General features: G+C 44.5%; 1 protein-coding gene across 1 annotated transcript in view; it reads left to right on the forward strand.

Annotated features, from left to right (window-relative positions):
* ELMO1 (engulfment and cell motility 1) overlaps positions 1 to 20,764 on the forward strand; it is a 251,108-nt gene that overhangs the window by 7,943 nt on the left and 222,401 nt on the right. The window contains exons 3-4 of the mRNA XM_074199240.1: positions 13,582 to 13,617; positions 19,232 to 19,331. Of these exons, the coding sequence (XP_074055341.1) occupies positions 13,582 to 13,617; positions 19,232 to 19,331 (136 nt within the window). The remainder of the gene's footprint in view (positions 1 to 13,581; positions 13,618 to 19,231; positions 19,332 to 20,764) is intronic.

A 20,764-nucleotide genomic window follows, 5' to 3' on the forward strand; every position in this document is an offset into this window, starting at 1 on the left:
TCTGAAATGGGATAGCTCGATGAAACAGGATGCCCTCCTTTGCCATTCTCAGCTCTGCCCATCCCTTTGCTCTGACCCCATTTCAGAATGCTAGGAGGAAGTCAGCAGCCTAGAGGTGTCAGCTTTCTAGTCCAACTCAAAAGACCAACTCCCCCAATGAGGCTTTCAGAGTAACTTTTCACAATTCAGTGACCATAAGCCACAGACCTTCCCACTGAGGGTATGTTTTTCCCAGCTGGGTGGTCAATCCCCACTCTTCTGGTCAGATCAGTACTATCTATTATTGCCTAGTTTCATTTCCTGATCAGCTTGTGGAACCCCAAAGTCATTCTGTCATAAGCATAGGCTGATGGACTTCACATCTTAAAGAACTGAGTTCAGATTCTATCTTCAGCACAGACTACCTGTTTGTTCAAGGGTCTCCATTTCTTCTCTATATGTAATGGGGATAAAGACTCTTGCTAGCTTCCAGACCGGATACAATGGTGTGGATCAGTCCCTTGACCTCCCCAATGTACACTTGTCATTATCACACCTTTCCCAACCAAGGTTCATTTGGCCTCTCCTTGAAGCCTCCAGTGAGTGTTGGAGTCCCTGCTTCCCCCAGGGACATATAAGCCTCAGGACTGACACTATTGGGTTTTTCCTGAGATCAAGCCCAACATTACCTCTTTTCTCCTAGTTCTGACCCACTTAGCCTTTCTCCTTAGGGTGATGCTCTCTGAATCTTCCTTTATCTGGGCTAGACATCCTCAGGTCCTTGGTTCCAGGCACTTTCTCCACTTGGTCTTCCTCCTTTAGACTCTCTATTGGTCAAGGTCCTTTAAACATAGTTCCCAGATTCTCTTTCTTTTATTTTGGTATCTTAGAAAAGAATGTTAACAATTTTATTGGTTTTTTCATAAAATCAACTTTTGGGTTTATTTATTACCCAATAGTTTTTGCTTTTGATTTTATTAATTTCTCTTTTAATTTTTAGAATTTCTAATTTGGTATTTAATTGGGAATTTTTAATTTGTTCTTTCTCTAATTTTTAGTTGCATATTTAGTTCATTGATTTCCTCTTTCTCTAATTTATTCATGTAAGCATTTAAAGATATAATACTATAACCCCTGACAGCTGCTTTGAGTGAATCCCATAGATTTTGGTATGTTGTTTCATTATTGTCATTATCTAGGATAAAATGGTTATTTCTTTCTACAATTTGTTTTTTGATCTGCTCATTCTTTAAAATGAGGTTATTCAGTTTCCATTTGGTTCTTGGGTCTATGTCTCCTTGACCCAATATTGCATATGACTTTTATTGCATTGTGATCTGAGAAAGACGTATTCACTATTTCTGCCTTTCTGCAGTTGATTATTAGGTTTTTATGTCCTAGTACATGGTCAATTTTTGTATAAGTGCCATGTACTGCAGAGAAAAAGGTATATTCCTTTCTATCCCCATTCAGTTTCCTCCATAAGTCTACCATATCTAATTTTTATAACAATCTATTTACCTCCCTAATTTCTTTCTGGTTTGTTTTATGATTTGATTTATCTAGAACTGAGAGCAGGAGGTTGAGGTCTCCCACTAGTAGAGTTTTGCTTTTTATGTCTTCCTGTAGTTCTTTCTCCTCTAAGTTTCTTCTCCTCTAAGAATTTAGATGCTATTCATTAGGCATATACATATTCAGTATTGAAATAACTTTATTGTCTATGGTACCTTTTAGGGGGATAAAGTTTCCTTCCTTATCTCTTTTAACACTATCTATTTTTGCAGCTGCTTTGTCTGAGATAAGAATTGCTACCCCTGCTTTTTTTCACTTCAGCTGAAGCAAAATATATTTTGCTTCAACTTTTTTTTTTTTTTAAAAAAAAGGATGTTAAGGATAAACCTGCCCTTTGTCCCACTCCTTTCGTCCTTTCCCTGTTTGGACCTGGGCACTGATGGATGAGTTCTTGCTTTATTTTGCCTAAAACCAGGCCTCCCCAATACCGCCCAGGCATACTCACAAAAACCTTGTCTGCTTCTTCCCTATCCACTCTTCTCACTGTAGATCTGGCCTCTTTCTACTTATCTTGTCCAAAACTGCCCTCCCATCCAACTTCCCTTTTTGCATTGACTTCCTCCATTTAAACATAAGCTCCCTGAGGTCATAAACTTATATTTTGATTGGTATTAGCTAATTGGTATTAGCAATTTGGCTCTTAGGGAGTATTTCATATTTTTTTTCATTCATTCTTCCACTCATCTGATTTTGGACTATTAGCAAAAGAAGCATTTGCAAAGAAGACCACCAGAGTCAAAAGTCAAAAAACATTAAGCAACTTCAATGTGACAGGAAACTGGCAAAGAAAGACAGAAGTTGGTCCCTGCCACCATAGAGCTCCCAACCCAATGGATGAGATCACACAGAGAAGATGAAGTTGAAGGGACCAGGGGAAAGGATGGAGGTGACTTATGTAGGGGAGAGTTTCAGAGCTGATTTCAACTGGTAGAATGATGAGTTTCTGGAGATAATGAAGTTCAGTGGGAAATGATAAGGAGAATTTCCATAGTAAGGTTTCACCATGAACATAATTGTAGCTTATATACTGACTCTGCAGCTAGGTGGCACTGCAGTGGATAGAGTGCAGGGCCTGGAGTCAGGAACTCAACTTCCTGAGTTCAAATCCAGCTTTAGATACTTAATAGCTGTTTGACCTTGGACGAGTCATTTAGTTCTGTTTACCTCCATTCCTCAACTGTAAAGTGAGCTGGAGAAGGAAATGACAAATCACTCCAGTGTCTTTATCAAGGAAACCCCAAAGGGGATCATGGAGACTCAGCCATGACTGAAACAACAGAACAACAAAATGCAGATTATGAGATAGAAAAATTAATTCAAGAATTTATTAAGACTCTCCAGATTAAATTAAATCAGTGCCTATTTAGGGACTACATTGCAAAGGTAGGCATAGGGAAGGTTGGTGAAAAGCAGAATCCAGTTATAATATGTACTATATAAATTATAGCATACTTTAGAAAATTATGCTTTTTAGAATTAAAGATGTGTAGTAAAATATGTTTTAATTACTAAATATATTTCACATATGAAGGCCACAAAATAGATATTAACACATCAAAAATAAAATAAGAAGTGACAGGAAGTAAAACCATGTAGATTATACAAAAGTCTCATGCCATTACATCATAAATATTTTCTTCAAGACAAGAATCAGGTGTGGGAAGGATAGCGGCAGCACCAAAGAACATAACAAAAACAAAATTGCACTTATTTTAGCAGATCTTGAGTGCCTGGTGTGATATTCATTCCTAAATTAGCTCTCTGCGTACAGCCCAATAACTAACTTGATGGAACAAAAGTCACAATTCGGAGCTCTTGCCATGTGAAGATCAGTACAATGACCTGCATAAGAGAAGATTCCAATTTCAGACTCCAGCTGTCTTCGAGTCCTTGAGGACTTGCCACAGGGCAAAAGGTCATAGACTTATTCTTTTGGTCCCAGAGGACAAAATTAAGAGAGACCCAATGCCAAGGTTGATCCAAGGGTATTGAAGAAGAAAGTTGACGAAGAGAATAACATTGGAAAAGATCTGCAGAGATAGTTAAAAGAACCTTTTCATCATCAAGTTCAACTGAGCCACCACCTTCACATAGTAGGTCCAGATTAACCCCATTAGAATACAAGCTCTTTGAGGGCAGGGTTGATGTTTGCTTCCTTTTTATCCCTAGGGCTTAATATAGGGCCTGCTATGCTGTAGATGCTTAATAAATACTTGCTCTTGGGTTATTTACTGCATGAAGAAGTAGAAATGTAACTCAAGGTGACCAAGATGGGGAAAGCAACTAGTCTCAAATAGCCACAGAATAGCCACAGAAAGCTAAAGAGGGTATGGCTAATGAGGAACTGAAGGCTATTGGCACAAGAAAGTAGGTACCCATTCAAGAACTGAAATATTATCAGTCGCAAAAGAATCTAGTACATGTGCATTTTGTATAACTTTCTAGGTGTGGAAGAACTATTATTTATTCTGCGTGTTGAATATGCAAACGCTATCCTTCCTATAGGTCTTGCTGACATGGTTCAGAAAGCACTGGATTCAGAGGTCAATACAGCTGGTTCAAATCCTGCCTCTGACATTTACTGGCTGTGACACCATGGCTAAGTCACTTGCCTCAGGTCTCTCATCTGTACAGTGGGGTTAATACCACTTGTTGCTCTGATCTCTCAAGGGTTTTGGGAGGTTTAGGAGAGATAATGGACCTTAAGACTTTTGCAAACCTTGGAGGGTTATAAAAATCCCAGTTACTGTTAATGATCTTATGTCATCTAGATCTCTACCATCATAGTTTAGAGGTTTAGTACACCAGACTAACTTTGAGGTTGAGTCTCTGGGGATTTCTCTGAATGCCTCCCATCTCCCTGGGACACTGTAGGATTAAGAAGGTGATGTCAGTATCACATTCCGTCAGTTCCTATGTCAGACAGTTCTAAATCAGTACAAAGTAGTATTTTTAGGCATTAGTTTTTAGTTACTCATAAAGAAAAGGAAGGAAGATGTTTCACTGATTCATTGTTAGAAGAAGCATGTGTACTGACTTCCTTCTGTGGGATATTATACCTCAGAAAATCATTTTATCTCAATACAGGTTTTATTTAAAAATGCTCCCATGTAACAGAAAAATTGGAGCCCAACCCAGCTGACAAAGTGACCGTATCTGAAAAATTCAACATTGTCCAACCTGTAGACTCCCATCTTTCTCTTAGATTAGGGAGGGGTGTTCCTCGCGCTTTTCTCTGAGAAAAAAAAATTAACCATTGCCGTTAATCTGAATTTGGCAGCATCTTCGCTTCCCTCAGTATTTCTCTTCAATATTCTAGTTGTAGATATTGTCCATTGGTTTCAGTCTTTTGTATCAGTTTCTACAAGTCTTCCCATATTTCTCTGAATTCTTTGTGTCTGTTGATTCTTACTGCATCCTAATCTTCCCTTACAGTCATCTACTGCCCCAGTGAATGGGCACCCCTTTGAGTACCACTTTGGTCTTTTTTTGGTTTGTTTTTTGTTTTTGCAAGGCAATGGGGTTCAGTGACTTGCCCAAAGTCACACAGCTAGGTCATGATTAAGTGTCTGAGGTTAGATTTGGATTCGGGTCCTCCTGACTCTGGGTCTATTATTCTATTCACTGTGCTACCTAGCTGCCCCAAGTTCTGCTTCTTTACTCCCACCAGGAGTGTGGCTATGAATATTTTGGTATCTATGGGACCCTCTTTTCTGCCTTTGACTTCAATTGGGGCTGTGGGAGTCAAGGTCAGAGAGTATAAACAGGTCACTAGACTTTTCCCAACTATTTTAAAATTGTTTTCCCAGACTGATTGGACTAGTTCAAATGGTTGTTTCAACTAAAGCAAGGAAGAAAAGAGGTTTTCATATGGGCTATTCAAACTTCTTACAAAAGACAGTAAGACGTGTTCTTATGTCCTGGGAAACCATTGAGATAGAAAGCCACATGAATGGAGAGGGCTTGTCGAAAGACTGTTAGTTGTAAATACTGGGCAGGATTCCAACGGTGGGCTTTCCTTTTGGATCCCTCCTTTTAGAAGTCCTGTGAAAAACGTGGACTGGTTTTGAAGGGACCTGTTTGGAGAGCTTCCCTTAAGCTGAATTATAAAGAAGTTTACTGGCTATTCACCTATTTGTTTGTTTCCTCGATTCCTTTATTCCTTTGGTCATTTAAATTGCTTCACTACCTTCTGTGCCAAACTTGTTCAATAGTTTTCTTGTCTTAGACAAGACTAAAGATACTCCAGAGTGGCTATGGGAGGGAGAGAATTTGAAACTTTATGTGAAGGGCAGTTCTCATCCCTATCCTGCTTCCCTAGAGAGCATCAGGTGGCAGCCAGCCTTGGGAATATTGTCGAGAGCTTTCTCGTTCCATCTGAGTTGGACCAGAGGGTCCCTGAAATGCTGGGTGAGGTTTGAGAATCATCCCCTTCTCACTGACGTGTTGTTCCATTGGCGCCAATGCTGAGGGTCTTTCCCGATCCCTCTTCATGCTTCTGAAATGATTGTTAATCATCCAATGTATGTCTCACTTGTTCATTACTGAACATTGTCTTCCTCCATTAGACTGTAAGTTCCTTGAAGGCAGGAACAGGTTTTTTGCCTTTTTTTGTAGCTCCTCTGCTTAGCACAGTGTCTGGTTGGTATCAATGCTTGTTGTTGTTACTTGACTTGACCTTGAATCATTGGGAGTTGGAAGGGACCCTGGGCCTATATAGTCCATCCTATACCCCCAAAGGATCCCAGCAAGTGAGTTTCAGTAGGTTGAAAAACTAAAACCTTAATTTAGGAACAAGTTTCCTCTCTCTTGGGAATTGTGAGACTCTTTTCCAAAGTAAACTTAGATAGTTTGATGGACCTATGATTGCTTGAGGCTGGATTCTCCCTCCATCAGTCCTGAGAAATCACAACTAGTCTTTTTAAATTTTTAAGTCTTTTTCTCTTCTGTGATTTCTGTAAATAGAGGCTTTACAAAATAATACAGTGGAAGTCACTCAACATACTGGAGGCCATTTTTTTAGTTTGTAAATATTTGGGGTTCAAGTAACTGTGTTCTTATCCATTTATTTTCTCATTTTCATCCACTTTGCTTTTCCAATGTGAATTGTGAGGTTGAGTTCCTTACTATTTCTGAGGATTTCACTAAAAATGCTCTGAAGTGTTCAGACTCCACACAATTAGTAAAATATCATTTGTGCATAGCAACTTTGATTTTAAGCCCCACCACCACCACCCTTATTTGGTTTGTACTCTCATATGACCAAGCTGAGCACGTGTCTTCCTGCTGATGACTGTGCTACAGTGTTTACAGTGGTGAATCATGAGACAAAAGGATCTCTGTGGTCACCTCATTCACAAAACCATCTATCATTTTAACACATGTGGGAGACCACTTATTGGAAGGGAGACTTCGAGGCTGAATTTTGATTTACTAAGGGAAATGTTTCAAAAACTTGATCCACATTATACCCCCCATTCTCTCCACTCTCTAGTGGAGCTGCTTTTTTTTCCTATTGTTTATGTCCTCATGGCTTCACCAAGTAATGTGATGAAGATGATTGAACTCAGTTGGTACTCATTGGTAAGTGTATCATAAACTCCTTTCCTCCTGACCTCCTCCACAACCAAATCTATAAATATCTTCTACCTCCACAATCTTTTGTAAACAATGGCCTGGGCTCTCAGCTGTATCTGTGCCCCAAAGCAGTTGTGGACTTCTTCATTGTGATCTTAGTTTCACATCCACTTAACTTCTCCAAAAAATAATGCTGTTAGAGTCCATGTTTGAACATTTGGTTGGTTCCCACTTTTTGGAGTCTGACTATTGTTTGGGCACTGTCTTCTCATCTTCATCCTTTCTTCTCCTTCAGCACTTATGTTGACCTTTAAGTAGAAGTGCCTGACTGGGGCCCAGACAGACAAATGGGGAACTATATCTAGAACCCACCATTTTCTATCAATAGAGATTATATATTCCTTTCCATCATTCCTCCCTGGTTGGATCTCCAGTGCATTTTTGTATAGAAGATAGCCAGGCTACATAAGTAAACAGCTTCTTGGTAGACTTGAAGACTTTGGTTGCTTTCTTTATTGGTTTGGAAAGTTAATTTCTGTCCTAGTTTGTATTCTCCCCATGCTCAACCATGCATTGAAACCCACAAGAATGGGGGGAGATTCTGGCTTCCATAATCCCTCTTATTTCTATGATCCCTTAAGGCTTGCCAGTGCTTCATGTCTCTTACCTCATTAATTCTCATCAAAACCTGAGAGGTTGGGTTGGTTTGGAAGACCTGGTGAGGTTCTTGATCAAAGTTCTCTCCTTCATCCTCTTCAAGTGATGCTGCAGGAGCTGCAGGGACATTCGCCATGATCATGGTTGTAGAAGTGAACTTTTGTCCCATGAAATTCTTTGTCTTGCTACCTTTGAACTCATGATGAAGCCAACTCTTCCAACTTCTGTATTTATATCCCTGAGGAGACGTTGAGGGCCATCCTTCCATCTAAATATCATATCTCCCCATTCCTTTTTTAAAAAATAGGGGTCTAAAAACTGGGAGCATCTTCTGCAGTGGTTGTAGATTTTTTGACTTACATTTCCCACTTTTTCACGCTTGTTGTCCTTGCGTTCATCATTTCGCAATGTTACCGGCATATTAGCTCTTGCCACATTCTGCCCAGAAATGGCTCAGAAAAGATTTTCGTCCAGTTTCATCTGGTTTTATCTCGCTGAATTCAAGTTCAAAGTGAATGGCAATCGTGCTGCTGAATGTCAGTTTGGTCCTCCTCCAATTGAGAAAACAATCCAAGACTGGCTCCAGAAAGAAGAAACCCGACTGAAAACGCCCCAGCAGAAGAAGGCCATGAGAGGCAAGGCACCTAAATGGCCTGAGTTGCAGAGGGAATGAAAGAGATGGACTGAAGGGCAAGGGGCCATTGGAATTCCTGTGGCCCCAAAGATGGTTCAGCAAGAGGTCAGAAGAATTGCTGATGAAAAAGAAATGACTGATTTCCAAGGAGGATATAATTGGTGTTTCAGGTTCATGAACTGGAGTGAACTAAGCATTGTGTCCATGCCCCAGCCTTACCCAGGGAGAGCTTGTGGTCAACCACAGACTAGAGCACAGGCAGGAGAGTAGGCAGAGACTCTCCTAAGAGAGTGATCCGTCATCTAACACAGATGAGGACTCATGGATGGGAGTTTTGACAGTGAGGAGGAGTTGTATGAATTTGATACTTGAGTTTGGTTACTTTATGTAATAAATTTTTTTCAAATTTTGGGCCCTCAAATTAAGGTACATCTTATGCATGGGAAAATACACAGTAATAACAATAACAAATAAGTCCTGTTTCTCTAGACTTCAAGTTTTGGAGTGTTTTCCTTCTAACATGCCTGTCATGGAGGAGAAATTTGAGGCATAGAGAAGGAAAGTGATGAAATATCAGAAGTGGAATTTGGACCCTGGTGTCCCTTCCCCTATATCTAGAGCACGTTCTACTCTTTCATGCTGTTTGGAGACTTCCATTTGTCTGCTGCTTCCTGGGAGATAAGAGTCCCAAATCAAAAGCAATCTGGTGGCATTCTTGGTGACTGTTCTTGAAACAGACTTGTAGAAGGAGCACCTGGCAATCAGGGAAAATACTACTAGTCATAGCTTAATTGTTGCTGTTGTTGAGTCATTTCAGTCATGTCTAACTTTCTGTGACCCCATTTGGGATTAGAGAGGTTTGCCATTACCTTCTCCAGCTCATTTGACAAATGAAGAAACTGAGGCAATCAGGGTGAAGTGACTTACCCAGAGTCACATAGCTAGTAAGTGTCTGAGGCTGGATTTGGACTCAGGAAGATGAGAATTCCTGATCCCAGGTCCAGTGGTCTTTGCACTTTGGAGCCATCTACCTGCCCCTTTTTCAAAAATGGTAATTGTAAAAAGAAATCTTGGGGAAGCTAGGTGGTGCAGTGGATAGAGCACAGGCCCTGGAGTCAAGAGGACCTGAGTTCAAATGTGACCTCAGACACTTAATAATTACCTTAGCTGTGTGGTCTTGGGCAAGCCACTTAACCCCATTGCCTTACAAAAATTGAAAAAAAACAAATAAATCTTGTTTTTGGAGATTATTGGAAATTTGGTGAGCCTCAGTGACATCATCTCAATTCATTATGTAATATTAACTTGTATCATAGATACATTTTTGCACACATATGTATATAATATTCCATACAACCTACCCTTAACCCTAGAAGAAAAATGACCCAAGATGGAAGGTCCCTGGGACTCCTGCTTGGCCTCAGCTTCTGCCTGGGTGACCTGTGGCAAGACCTTTCCTCTGCCTCCTTTTCATTGTCTACAAAGGGAAGAGATGAAATAAATACAGAGATTCTTAACCTGGAGTTCATGAACCCATGAGGGGTCCACAGATAGATTTTAGGGGGGGGTCTCTGAACTGGTATGGGAAGAAAGAAGAATTGCATATCCTTAAATAATCTGAAATAGTTTTCCAAGAAGTGTCCACAGTGACCATTCATGAGATCCCAGAGGGTCCAGTACACCAAAAAGGTGAAGAGCCAAACAAGAGGAGCCTTAGGAGCCCATTAGCTCTAAATCTCCTTGTATTGGGACCTCGGATCCAGGAATGAAAGGCAGGGAAGGCTGTCCTCTGGCCAGCCTGGGCAATGGACTAGGAAAATTCTGTTCTTAGGGAGTGAGTAAGTCCCAGCATCCACCCTGGAAAGATGTATTATCAGTAAAGGGAAAAACTAAGTCTATTAATTTATAAAGTGTCCGAATTTGCTTTTGTTCAGGATTGAGTTTGGTTTCTGTCTGGCTCTTTCTCTTCATGTGTCTCTCCGTCTCTATCTCTCTGTCTGTCTGTCTCATTGTCTCTTTCTGGCTCTTGGACTCTCCCCCCCTCTCTGTATCCCTGTCTCTCTCTCTCTCTCTCTGTCTGTGTCTTTCTCGGTCTCATTTGTTTATGAGCATTTTTTTCCAACATTTATTTTCCATTTGATGAGCCCTGTGGCTGAGGCATTCTATGGCAGGTACCTTTTGTATATGCTGGCTGGTTTCCTTGAGTTCTGTTAAAAACAGTAAGATTGGAAGAAACATCTTGGAAGAGGCCATCCCTTGCACTGTTGGAGTCTCTCTGGGGACATTTGGCAGCCACCATTTTACAGTGGCTCTGAGAGCTAGTGGGCCATGACCAGAATCATTCAGAATGAGAAGATGGTGAGCTTTTTTGAGTCTAGACTCGGGGCTGCCTGATCAAACTTGTTAGCCAAAACATCCCAATGAGCCAAGATCACCCCCATCTGGGGGCCACCTGCTCCTCTCTGGACCCCTTGGATGAGCCTGGACTGCCTAAAATTCCAGGGTTACCCTTATCCATGCCCAGCAGGGACTGTATTAGAGAGGTGGCATCTCTACCTTAGAAGCTGCCAGAAAAGTGTAGCAAAGATCTAACATTTTTGGTAGTAGTTTGGTGTCCACTGTTCCCCAGAAACACTAGCGGCAAAGATGGGTGACCAGGTCCCTGCTGAACAATGAGCAACATCTCCCAAGCAGGAGCTTGACCCACCCAGTGTGTGGCTGTCCCCTTACACAAGATTGGAAGATAACCTCATGAAGGCTGGGCAGCAGGGCCCTTTCGGAATAATTGAGGGAGCCCACCATGCCAGGGTGAACTTGACTAAGTCTGTCTTAGCTGGGGGGGACAGTCCATTCAGTTCACTTCAGTATACTCCACTTCAATTCAACAAACATTTTTCAAGTATCTTCTCTGAACGAATGAATGAATGAACAAATGAATGAAACATTTACTAATCATTTCAAATGTGTCTGTCACTGTGCCAACTTGGAGGATACCAAGAGAAAAAGTAGGAAGTTCATTTCTTGAGAAATTCACTCTGTAACTGGGATAAATAACAAATTAAAGAAAGTTCACTTGCTATGCTGATGGCAAGGCCCAGGGTCCTGAGGTTAGCTCCAGAGGTCAGGGGACCATACCTGAAGGTCTGAGGGCTACCAAAACAGGGCAGATGTGTAAGGCCTAGAGATACTTCATCTGACCAGTAGGAATAGAATGGGAAATTCCCATCTCATCTTAGTGTTGTGAATGGCTGGACAACCCTGGGGAGTTGGGGTGCTGGAGGATTGGGAGGGAGAGGTTCCTAGGACCAGGGAAGAGGATTATGGGAAGGAAGGTGGTAAGGGCACTCATCATCGCCAATGTCTTGAGCTGGCCTTCTGTGCTAAGGCCTGTGACCTGGTCACCTGGATGCCCCCTTCTGCCCTAGACTTACCAATATTTCTCAAAAAAGATGGTACCTTCAAAGGGATATGGCAAGGTAGGTGTGGTCAGATCCAGACTGGGAGTGGACTGATGATCACCAGGGATTTCTGCTAACATCCCATTGGCTGAATCATTGATTCACATCACCTGTATCATCCATAGGAAAGCTCCTTGGTGTCTTTGCCCTAGAATTGCTTTCTAGGTCAGCCTCCTGCTCTAAGAATCTTTGCTTTAAGGTTTCATTTATTTATCTTCTGGAGTCCAGCTTATTTGAGGAGCAGAAGGTGTCATCTTATAAACCAGATTCCCCTCAGTTGGGAGCCTTCTGACTGGCTCCTCGTCCCTGTAGAACCATCCTCTTTATCATGCAGCCTCCAACCCTCCAAGTTTTCTTTGGTCTCTCTCTCTGTTGTGCACTCCCATCCAGTCAGTCACCTGGCCTTGCTAATTCTAGGATGACAAACTCCTGAGCACTGTCCCCCCCCCGATATCGTCATCCCCTCACTCTCCTGGGTTCTCTCCCCATAACTTCCTGACAGGTCTCTGCCTCCATTCTTCTTCCTCTCCAATCTATCCTCCATCTGAAGCCAAACTGACAGACCTCAGGCCTAACACTGGACCTTGCTCCAAAGTGGGTGGTATCTCCTGTTGCCTCCAGACTGGGGACCTCCTCCTCATTCAAAGCCAGTGAGGCCCTCCCCATCCAGGCTCACCTGGGGGCCATCCTCCAGGGTACAGCCAAACTAGATGCCCTTTCCTTCTTTGCTCTTACCTGGTCTCCTCCACCCTCAGGGATTAAAGCCACTCCTGTCACTCAGGAGACATAGAAGTTCAGGTTCTATGGAACCTTCTCTGTAAAGCTCCCTGCCCCACCCTGGGAAAGCATATCTCTCCTTCCTTACATGGGTTATGCAAATGGCATTCCATACCATGAGCCCCTTGAGGGCAGGACCTGTGGCTTTTCCTTCATGGTCTCTCCAAGGCCTGGAACATACCCTGGCCCCTTAGGAGCTCTGAGCCAGAAAGGACTTTGGTACTCTCTGGTCTAGTGCCTTCCTGGGTCATTATTTCCTCTATGATGCACCTGACCAAGTGCCAACTTGGCTTGTCTTGGCATCTTCCAATGAAGGAAAGCCACTGTCTCCAAAGTGCTGACTCTAGGCCAGGATCCTTCTCTTGATGGGAAGGATTTTATGTCAGCCCCGATCAGCCTCTTCATGAGCTTTGCCCTTGCTTTTGGGTCTAAGCTGAGTCCCTCCAATACCTGCAGATTTCAGACTTGGGCATGGCCCTACCTTCTGCCCTGACTTCTCTCCTCTTGGAGGAAGGGATGTTACTCATGTCTCTGACCAATTCTCCTGAGGCTTTTCCCCATCCTGCTGCTCTGCTTTGGGCCTGTCAGGGACTATGAGAGTCCCACAGACAACATGTATCAGGGCAGAATCTGACCCCAGACCTTGGTGCTGACTCCCAAGTCCAGTGCTCTGCCATCCACCCTATCACCCCATCACCAACTGTGGTCACTGAATCTTTTCATCTGTCCTTCAGTACCTGAGTCCTGGAACAATAGCTAAGGATGTGCTGGTTGAACTGACCAGGACTGAAATTTGAGTGGCTGTGAGTGATGTGGTCTGGTCCTGAACAAAGGCTCAGCCCAGTTTTGATGCCCTTACCTGTCTCTGCTACCCACAGGAAAAGGTTTAACATTTTATTCATTTATTTCTGCATTTTTGTTTTTCAGGCGCTATCAGAAGCTACAAAAGATCATGAAGCCCTGGTAAGAATGGGGGTGTCTGCTTTTTGTCATGTGTAGCCTCCAGCTTTTCCCTTCACAGCCCACACTGGGTGGGCTCCTTGGGGTCCTTACCTCTGCCTGCTGCCCCATCCTGCCTTTTGCTTCTCCCTCACCTTTGTCCTTCACTTGCAGTCTGGACACTTTCTGTCTGTGACTGCCCACACTGGCCACCAGGGGCTTGTCCCCAAGTCCAAGGATCATGTGTTAGGGATTACGATTACTTTCTGTGATAATCTTTCAGTTTAGTTTTTGTTTTCAATTGCATTTTTACATTCATTTTAAAATTTTCAGTTCCCAATTATCTCCTTGCCCCACTGAGGAAAAGGCAAGCTATCTGATGTAGATCATCATGTGCTGAATGACTCACTTGAGACCGGGGCTTTGTGGGTGGCCCATGACTCTGAGTTGGGGACTTGGTCCTTCAGTGGCCTCAGGAGCAAAGCTCCAGCTTCTTCTATAAGCAAGTCGGAAGCTTTGCGGGGTTCTTTGTAATTTCAAATGAGATAATATTCATGTGAGTGCCTTGCTTATTCCCCTCCCCCTTCCCTTTATTATTGGTTGAAATCTTGGACTGGGCTTTATCAAGTGAGTATTGTACAATTAGTACTGTTTAGCATGATGTTTGCATTCATGTTATCAAACGCCTTCACTGAGCATGAACATGACCTCAAGGTCAGCCAGCGCACTGATGGTAACTTCTTCAACTTGAAAAGTCTGCAAGCCAAGACCAAAGTAGAGGGAGGGTTGGTGCATGGTCTTCTGTTTGCAGATGATGGTCCACTCACTGCAGCCTCTGAAGCTGAGAGGCAACAAAGGATGGATCAATTCTTTACTGCTTGTGCTCACTTTGGTCCAACAATGAACAGCAAGAGAACCCAGGTGCTCCATCAGCCAGAATCATGCCATCCGTATGTGGAACCAATGATAACAGCAAATGGAGAAGTTTTGAGGACTGTGCTCAAGTTCACTTCCCTTGGCAATGTCGTTTCCAAGGAAGTCCACATTGACAATGAGGTTGGCACTCCCATTGCCAGAGCTAGCTCAGTATTTAGGAGACTCTGAAAGAAAGTATGGGAGAGAAGAGTAGACTGACTACCAGACTGAAGGTCTACAGAACCATTGTGCTGACCTCATTGTTATATGCCTGTGAAACCTGGACAGAGTCATGTCAGGAAATGGAATCAATTCTGTTTAAGTTGTCTTAGGAAGATTCTGAAGATCACCTGGCAGATCATCCCAGACAGTGAGGTCCTTTTTTCAGCTAAACTGCTGAGCATTCCAACATTGCTACAGAGAGTGCAACTGTGATGGGCTGGACACATTGCCAAGAAGACTATTTTATGGAGAACTCACACAGATCAAGTGCTCTCAAGGGGGTCAGAAAAGGGATACCAAAACACCCTGAAGGTCTCAATGAAGAACTTTAGAATTGATTTTCAGCATGGGAGACCCTGGCACAGGACCACCCAGCATGGCGTGCCCTCATCAGAGAGAGGACTATGCTCCATAAGGAAGACAGAATTGAAGCAGCTCAAAAGAAACATGATATCTCTAAGTTTAGAGTGAGCACCCCAACTGTTCCTCAGGACTGTTTTGCCCAATCTATGGTAGAGCATTCTAAGCTCATATTGGTCTGATCAACCACAGTTGGATACATTATACCTTGACCTCAACATCATGGAGTCATATTTGGTCCTCCTTGAATACAAAGGACAACCCATGCTGTGGACCCCTGTCTTCACATCTTCTCTCTTCAACTGCCATTGTTTCCACCAAAGATGTCCAAGCCAAACCAATTCAGCCGTCTCTGCAAGATAGTCTGAGAAAGTCTAGTGGGTGGCTAAGGTAAAGCATCACAGGGCCATGGATCACTGCTTCCCAATGGGCCAACTTGAAGAAGGGGGTAGCTGCTTCTGGGAGGTGCCCAATCATTCCTTCTCCTGCTTCCTTCCTACTTTGTGAGAGCAGTCAGGTGCTAGACCAGAAGCTTTTCTAAGTGTTAATTTCAAATAAAGAATTTAAGGAAGCAAAGAAAGCCTACAGCAGACTCTCCAAGGTAAAACTCCAAACTGGTTCAGATCCTCTGTCAATGACAGTCCTTCAGCCCCTGTAGGTGTCCAATCAATCCTGGGGCCTTTGTATGCCTTAGAGCTGAAATGCTCACTTTAGAAACCATGGCAGCTCCTTCCATCTTCCATAGTGTCTACTTCTTCTGTGGACCACAATCTAGACAATGACAACAGAAGTGGTGCTCCGTCATAAGCCTATGGCCACATCCTTTGAGGAATTCTCCCCAGTAGGGATATGAATCCCTCCAAGCCCAGCCATCCTGGACCACTCTTGTCTGAGTTTCCCCAAAGGGCTCCCACTAATAATAATTATTATTATCATCCTGAATACTACTAATAATAGAAGAACACTAATCCCATGATGCCTCCATCATCTCAATGGCTCACCCTGGCAAGGAAAGGCACCACCATTGGACTCTAAGGCTAAAAGTGGTTCCATACTCCCAGAGCTGTCACTATCAGATTCATGCATACTCAGCACACATTTGTTGTTGGGGGTCCTAGATAGTTAAGAGCCAGACCCCCTTCAGTGGTGGACTTTTAGAAGGATGTAGCTCAGTGGCAAGAGGTAGAGGACCTGCCTTTGAATCCTGTCTCTGATCCTTCCCCCATCTGGGACCATCTCAAATCTCCATTTCCTTACCTGTTAAATGGAGCTTGTCCCTGAGGTCCTCTCCCACTCATGGCCTGAGATCCTAGCCAGTCTGGCCTCGGGGTTCAAACCCACCTGGAGAATACACTTCATTTAAGAACCCAGAGGGAGAATCAGCCTTGGAAGCAGCAATGCTTGTGTTGGACCATAGATAATCCCAGCTGAGGCTGGGAGGAGAAGTGATTTAAAGCTTTGTGAGAGACGCAGGCTTTGGCTGGGACCTCAGCCTCTGGCCACGAGGAAAACTTTGCAGCAGCAACTCTGGCTCATTCCTGGGGTTTCTTTAGGACAGAGTCTTGTCTGAGCTCATTTTAATGAGTGTGTTTCCCAGCCCCCCTTCCACTGGGGGTCTGCCCCTAGCAATTTTAGACACAGTGCTGCGTGGTTGGGCTTTGTTCGGGCCGGACTTTCTCACCTCCCTCTGAACTCCTCGCTAGCCCTCAACACCAGTTTACCTAATATTGTGAACAGGGCTACATGATGATGCGACAAGCTGGTTAGCCCTGCTGTTCAGGGAGAGCTTGATAACTGTGTCCCCTCCAGAAATAAGGACATGAAACTGTATCTCCCAGGATGAGAGTTTGCCAGTGGGCATGGGAGCCCCTTCTGTGGTCCCTCCTGTGGCCTCTGTCAGACCTGGCCAGGCCATTCTTCTCCAAAGAGTCCAAGTCAGCCAGTGGACAGCTTGCCCAGAGCCCTAGCTACTCCAGGCTGGGGCTCTGCCTCCACAACAGCTGTGGAGGGATAGGGAGGGGGGTTCATGGGAGGAACCACTCCCTTGTCTCAGGCCATAAGGTCATGACTCGAAATCTGGAAGGACCTCCAAAGACAGCTTCTCTGACCCTTCCATTTGTGCAGGTGGGGAAACTGAGGACCAGCAAGGAACAGGGGGGAGACAAGCAACCTGTGACTTTGTTCTGGGAGGGACATTCCCACTCTAAACCTGCAGGGACCTTGATGAACTGTACTCACAGATGTCCAGTCCAACCCCAGTTGATTCACAGAGCTGATCCTGGCCTTGCTTGACTGGTTCCTCAGCTTATATTTGTTCTTGGTTGGCTGATTCTTCCTTACTGGTGAGCTCTGCCCCTGTGGCTGTGGATTCTCCTCTCTTTGACCTCCTTTCCTCCACTATCCCCTGTATACAGCAGGTGCTCAGTCCTTGCAGAATAGCTCACACCCTTCCTTGTTCTTCTATTAGTGAAGGATCCTTCCTTTCAGTCCTTGTGACATGCAGTGAGAAGATGACTTGGTCCTGTGGTGACACCTAGAGGGGACCATAGAGAAGAGCTCCCCATCAGCCATCCCTTGCTCTGCTGCACCCCATCACTCAGAGGGTTGGGGTGCCCCCCTTGGCCCCTCCTAGGGACCCTGAACCCTGTGGCCACCCTGGATCCCACCTTCACGACCCCTGGGGGCTATCCTCCAAACCTTCCTATCCTATCCTCCATCCTTCTTGCCTGTCCTTCCTCACGAGGCCTTGGCATCGCTCCCTCAAAGGTCCATCTGAGGGTCTTCGGAAAGCTGTTCTAGACTCTTTGGACACCTGCGTCAACAGTCACTTAATGGAGAATCATGGGAAGAGACCACCACTCCATCTGCTGAGCTACCTAGATGCTTCCTAGGCAAGTGGGTGAAGTGACTTGACCAGGGTCACCCAGCTAGTCATTATCTTGTCTGGATTTGAATTCAGATCTTCCTGACACTGGGCCCACCACACTATCCACTGTACTACATAGCAGCTGATGACATCTACTCTGCCTCATACAATTTAATACATGGAGACAAGCTACTTCTTTGGGGTTTTTTCTTTTTATGTCTCCTCTGGACCGGGTCAATCCGGAAATAAAAGATCCGTGCTCTAATGGAAATGATGAAGGACAAAATCCAATTCCCTTCACAACATTCTTAAAACAAATATTTGCTCTAAAATGAGCCTAATGTAGGTGGAGCTAAAGGATATCGTCCATGATGATATCATCCATCTTCTCCTAGATGTGGGTTTGGGTCCTGGACTCCCCTTGGGCAGGCAGGGGCCCCTTCTCAGAAGGAGTTTATAAATGAACATAAGCAAATGCACTAGCAGAAGTGGATTCCTATTATTTCAGGGCTTCCTGGACCCCTGGGGCAGCCGCCTCTGCTCATCAACCCTGAGCTTGGCATGTGAAATATTCTCTGTACGGAAAGTGTGGGTGACGAGCCCAATCAAAGTGTTCTTTTATCGTGAACTGAAAAACGCATTTGGCATTCCAATGATTTATGAGATAACAGCTAAAACAGCGCACCAAGAGGCTTCCTGAGAGGAAAAGCCATCTCTAGCCTGCGGGCCTCATCCAGGCAGGCCTTCTTTTCTGTTGGGCAAAGATACAAATGCAAATCAAGATATAGATATGTAATTTATACAGATATAGAATATATGAAATCAAACACCTGAAATTATGGATAAATTCACAAATCAAAGCAAGAATGATGTTAAGTAGAGGGGAGTGTAATGGATGTGACTGTGTAATTGCCTGGGTTTTTGAGGGTGTGTCTGGGTTGGGGGGGGGGGTGGATCCAGGCACATAAATCCTCAGCATCCTCTCCATGTCCTCTTTCTTGGCTGCTTCACAGTCTCATCTCAGGTCACCTGCTGTGTTCCTTGTTCCACATCCCTCACCCCCCACAGCCTCACCAGTTTCCTCAACTCTGTTCCCATGGCTCCTCTTCCCACATTCCTCACCCCCAGCCAACCTGTTGTCACTTGGGGTCCTTAGGGCTGCTCTCCCCCCTTAATTTTCCAGCTTGAGATCTCTCCTTACTTCCAAGTTCCCTGTCCCGGGTGCCATCTTCCTTCTTGGCCATGGTCTTTATGGCTCCTACCTGTGTCTTTCAGCTTTGGAGACATGCTGTCCTTCACACTGACTGCATTTGTGGAGCTGATGGATCATGGCATCGTGTCGTGGGACACCTTCTCTGTGGCATTCATCAAGAAGGTGAGCTGACCACATTCTCTTGTGGGTCTGGGAGTGAGCCTCCTTCTCCCTGGGTCTTGACTGTTCCTATTCCCCTTGTGATCAGAAAGGTCCAGAATGTAGAATTCTAGTTGCTCAATTACTGAAATATCCTCTAGTCCAACCCTTTTTACAGAAGTGGAAACTGAGGCTTAGAGAGGATCAGTGTTTTGTCCAAGTTAGAATCCCTCCAGATTCCAACCCAGATGCTCAGCCCTCTTTCCACTCTGCTACTCAAATAAAGGTTGACTTCTGTGGGATAGCCCTGGGGTGATGAGAGCCCTCATGGAGACCTGTCTCCAAGGGGTAGACTCCCTCCTTATAGGGTGGGCTGTCTCCCAGGAGGTTCCAATGGAGGACTGGCTCTATTTGTCCAGAAGTTTCATCTCACGGACTTCTGAGCCAGGGAGAAGAGTTGCTCGTAGGACCTGTCTACATCATGGGCTACTGTGGGATGCTCCTCATTCAGGGCTCGCCCTCTGCCCCTAGTTCCTCTCTCTCTGCTCCCCACTCCTACCCCCACCCCACCCCACCCCCAGCACAGCTGAGCTACTCAGCAAACTCCTGGTTTTCAGGGAGGGTTAAGAAATGCTCTAATTTCCTCTGGGTCGAATCCCTTGGTACACAGCCCAGTTTCTTGGGCCTGCTGACGCAGTCTTCACCATCCTTTCCTCCAATCACTGAGACAAGTGAGAAAGAAGCTTCTTTCTGATGCTCTGATTGATTTAGCCTTCAGGGAAGATTCCAAAACTTGCCTTTTGGAGCTTAATTAAACTCTTTGGGAAGACATTAATTCTTTTCGACATGGAAATTACTGGCTCCTGGGAAGAATTTGGTTTTGATGTTGATTTTCTTTCTAGGAAATTGAGGAAGATCAATGAAATGTTGGGTAGCTAGGTGGTGCCTCTGTGGAGAGAGCCCTGGGCATGGGGTCAGGAAGACTCTTCCTGAGTTCAACTCTGGCCTCAGATACTTCCCCCCCCACCCCATTCATCTCTGTTTCCTCATCTGTCAAATGAGCTGGAAAAGGACATGGCAAACCCTCCAGTGCAACCACAGAGGTCTCCCTGGGAAGGACACTGACCATGATGCATCTCTGGGTTGGAATTAACCCCCTGGAGGTGGGAGAAGCTCCCAGGGGGAAGGAAGCCTCCTGCTGTCCACAGATGTGGCTCTTTCTTCACTGACCATGAAGCAGAAATTCTGCTTTGGCTCGGGAAGAAGAGCATGACTTTGGGTGTGCTGTGGTTCAATTGAGTCTGGTCCTGGTGCTTGAGGCAGACCTTTTCCTTGCCCATCACACAGACCCCTTGGCCCCTGGCATTGGAAGAGTGGGCCTGGCCCTCAGCCTGAGGAGGGTGAGCAGGGACACATCTGACAGGGGGCTTTTTGTCCCTCAGAACAACCTGGGTTTC

The sequence above is a fragment of the Macrotis lagotis genome, chromosome 8, assembly GCF_037893015.1.
Source record: "Macrotis lagotis isolate mMagLag1 chromosome 8, bilby.v1.9.chrom.fasta, whole genome shotgun sequence".
NCBI classification, from domain to species: domain Eukaryota; kingdom Metazoa; phylum Chordata; class Mammalia; order Peramelemorphia; family Peramelidae; genus Macrotis; species Macrotis lagotis.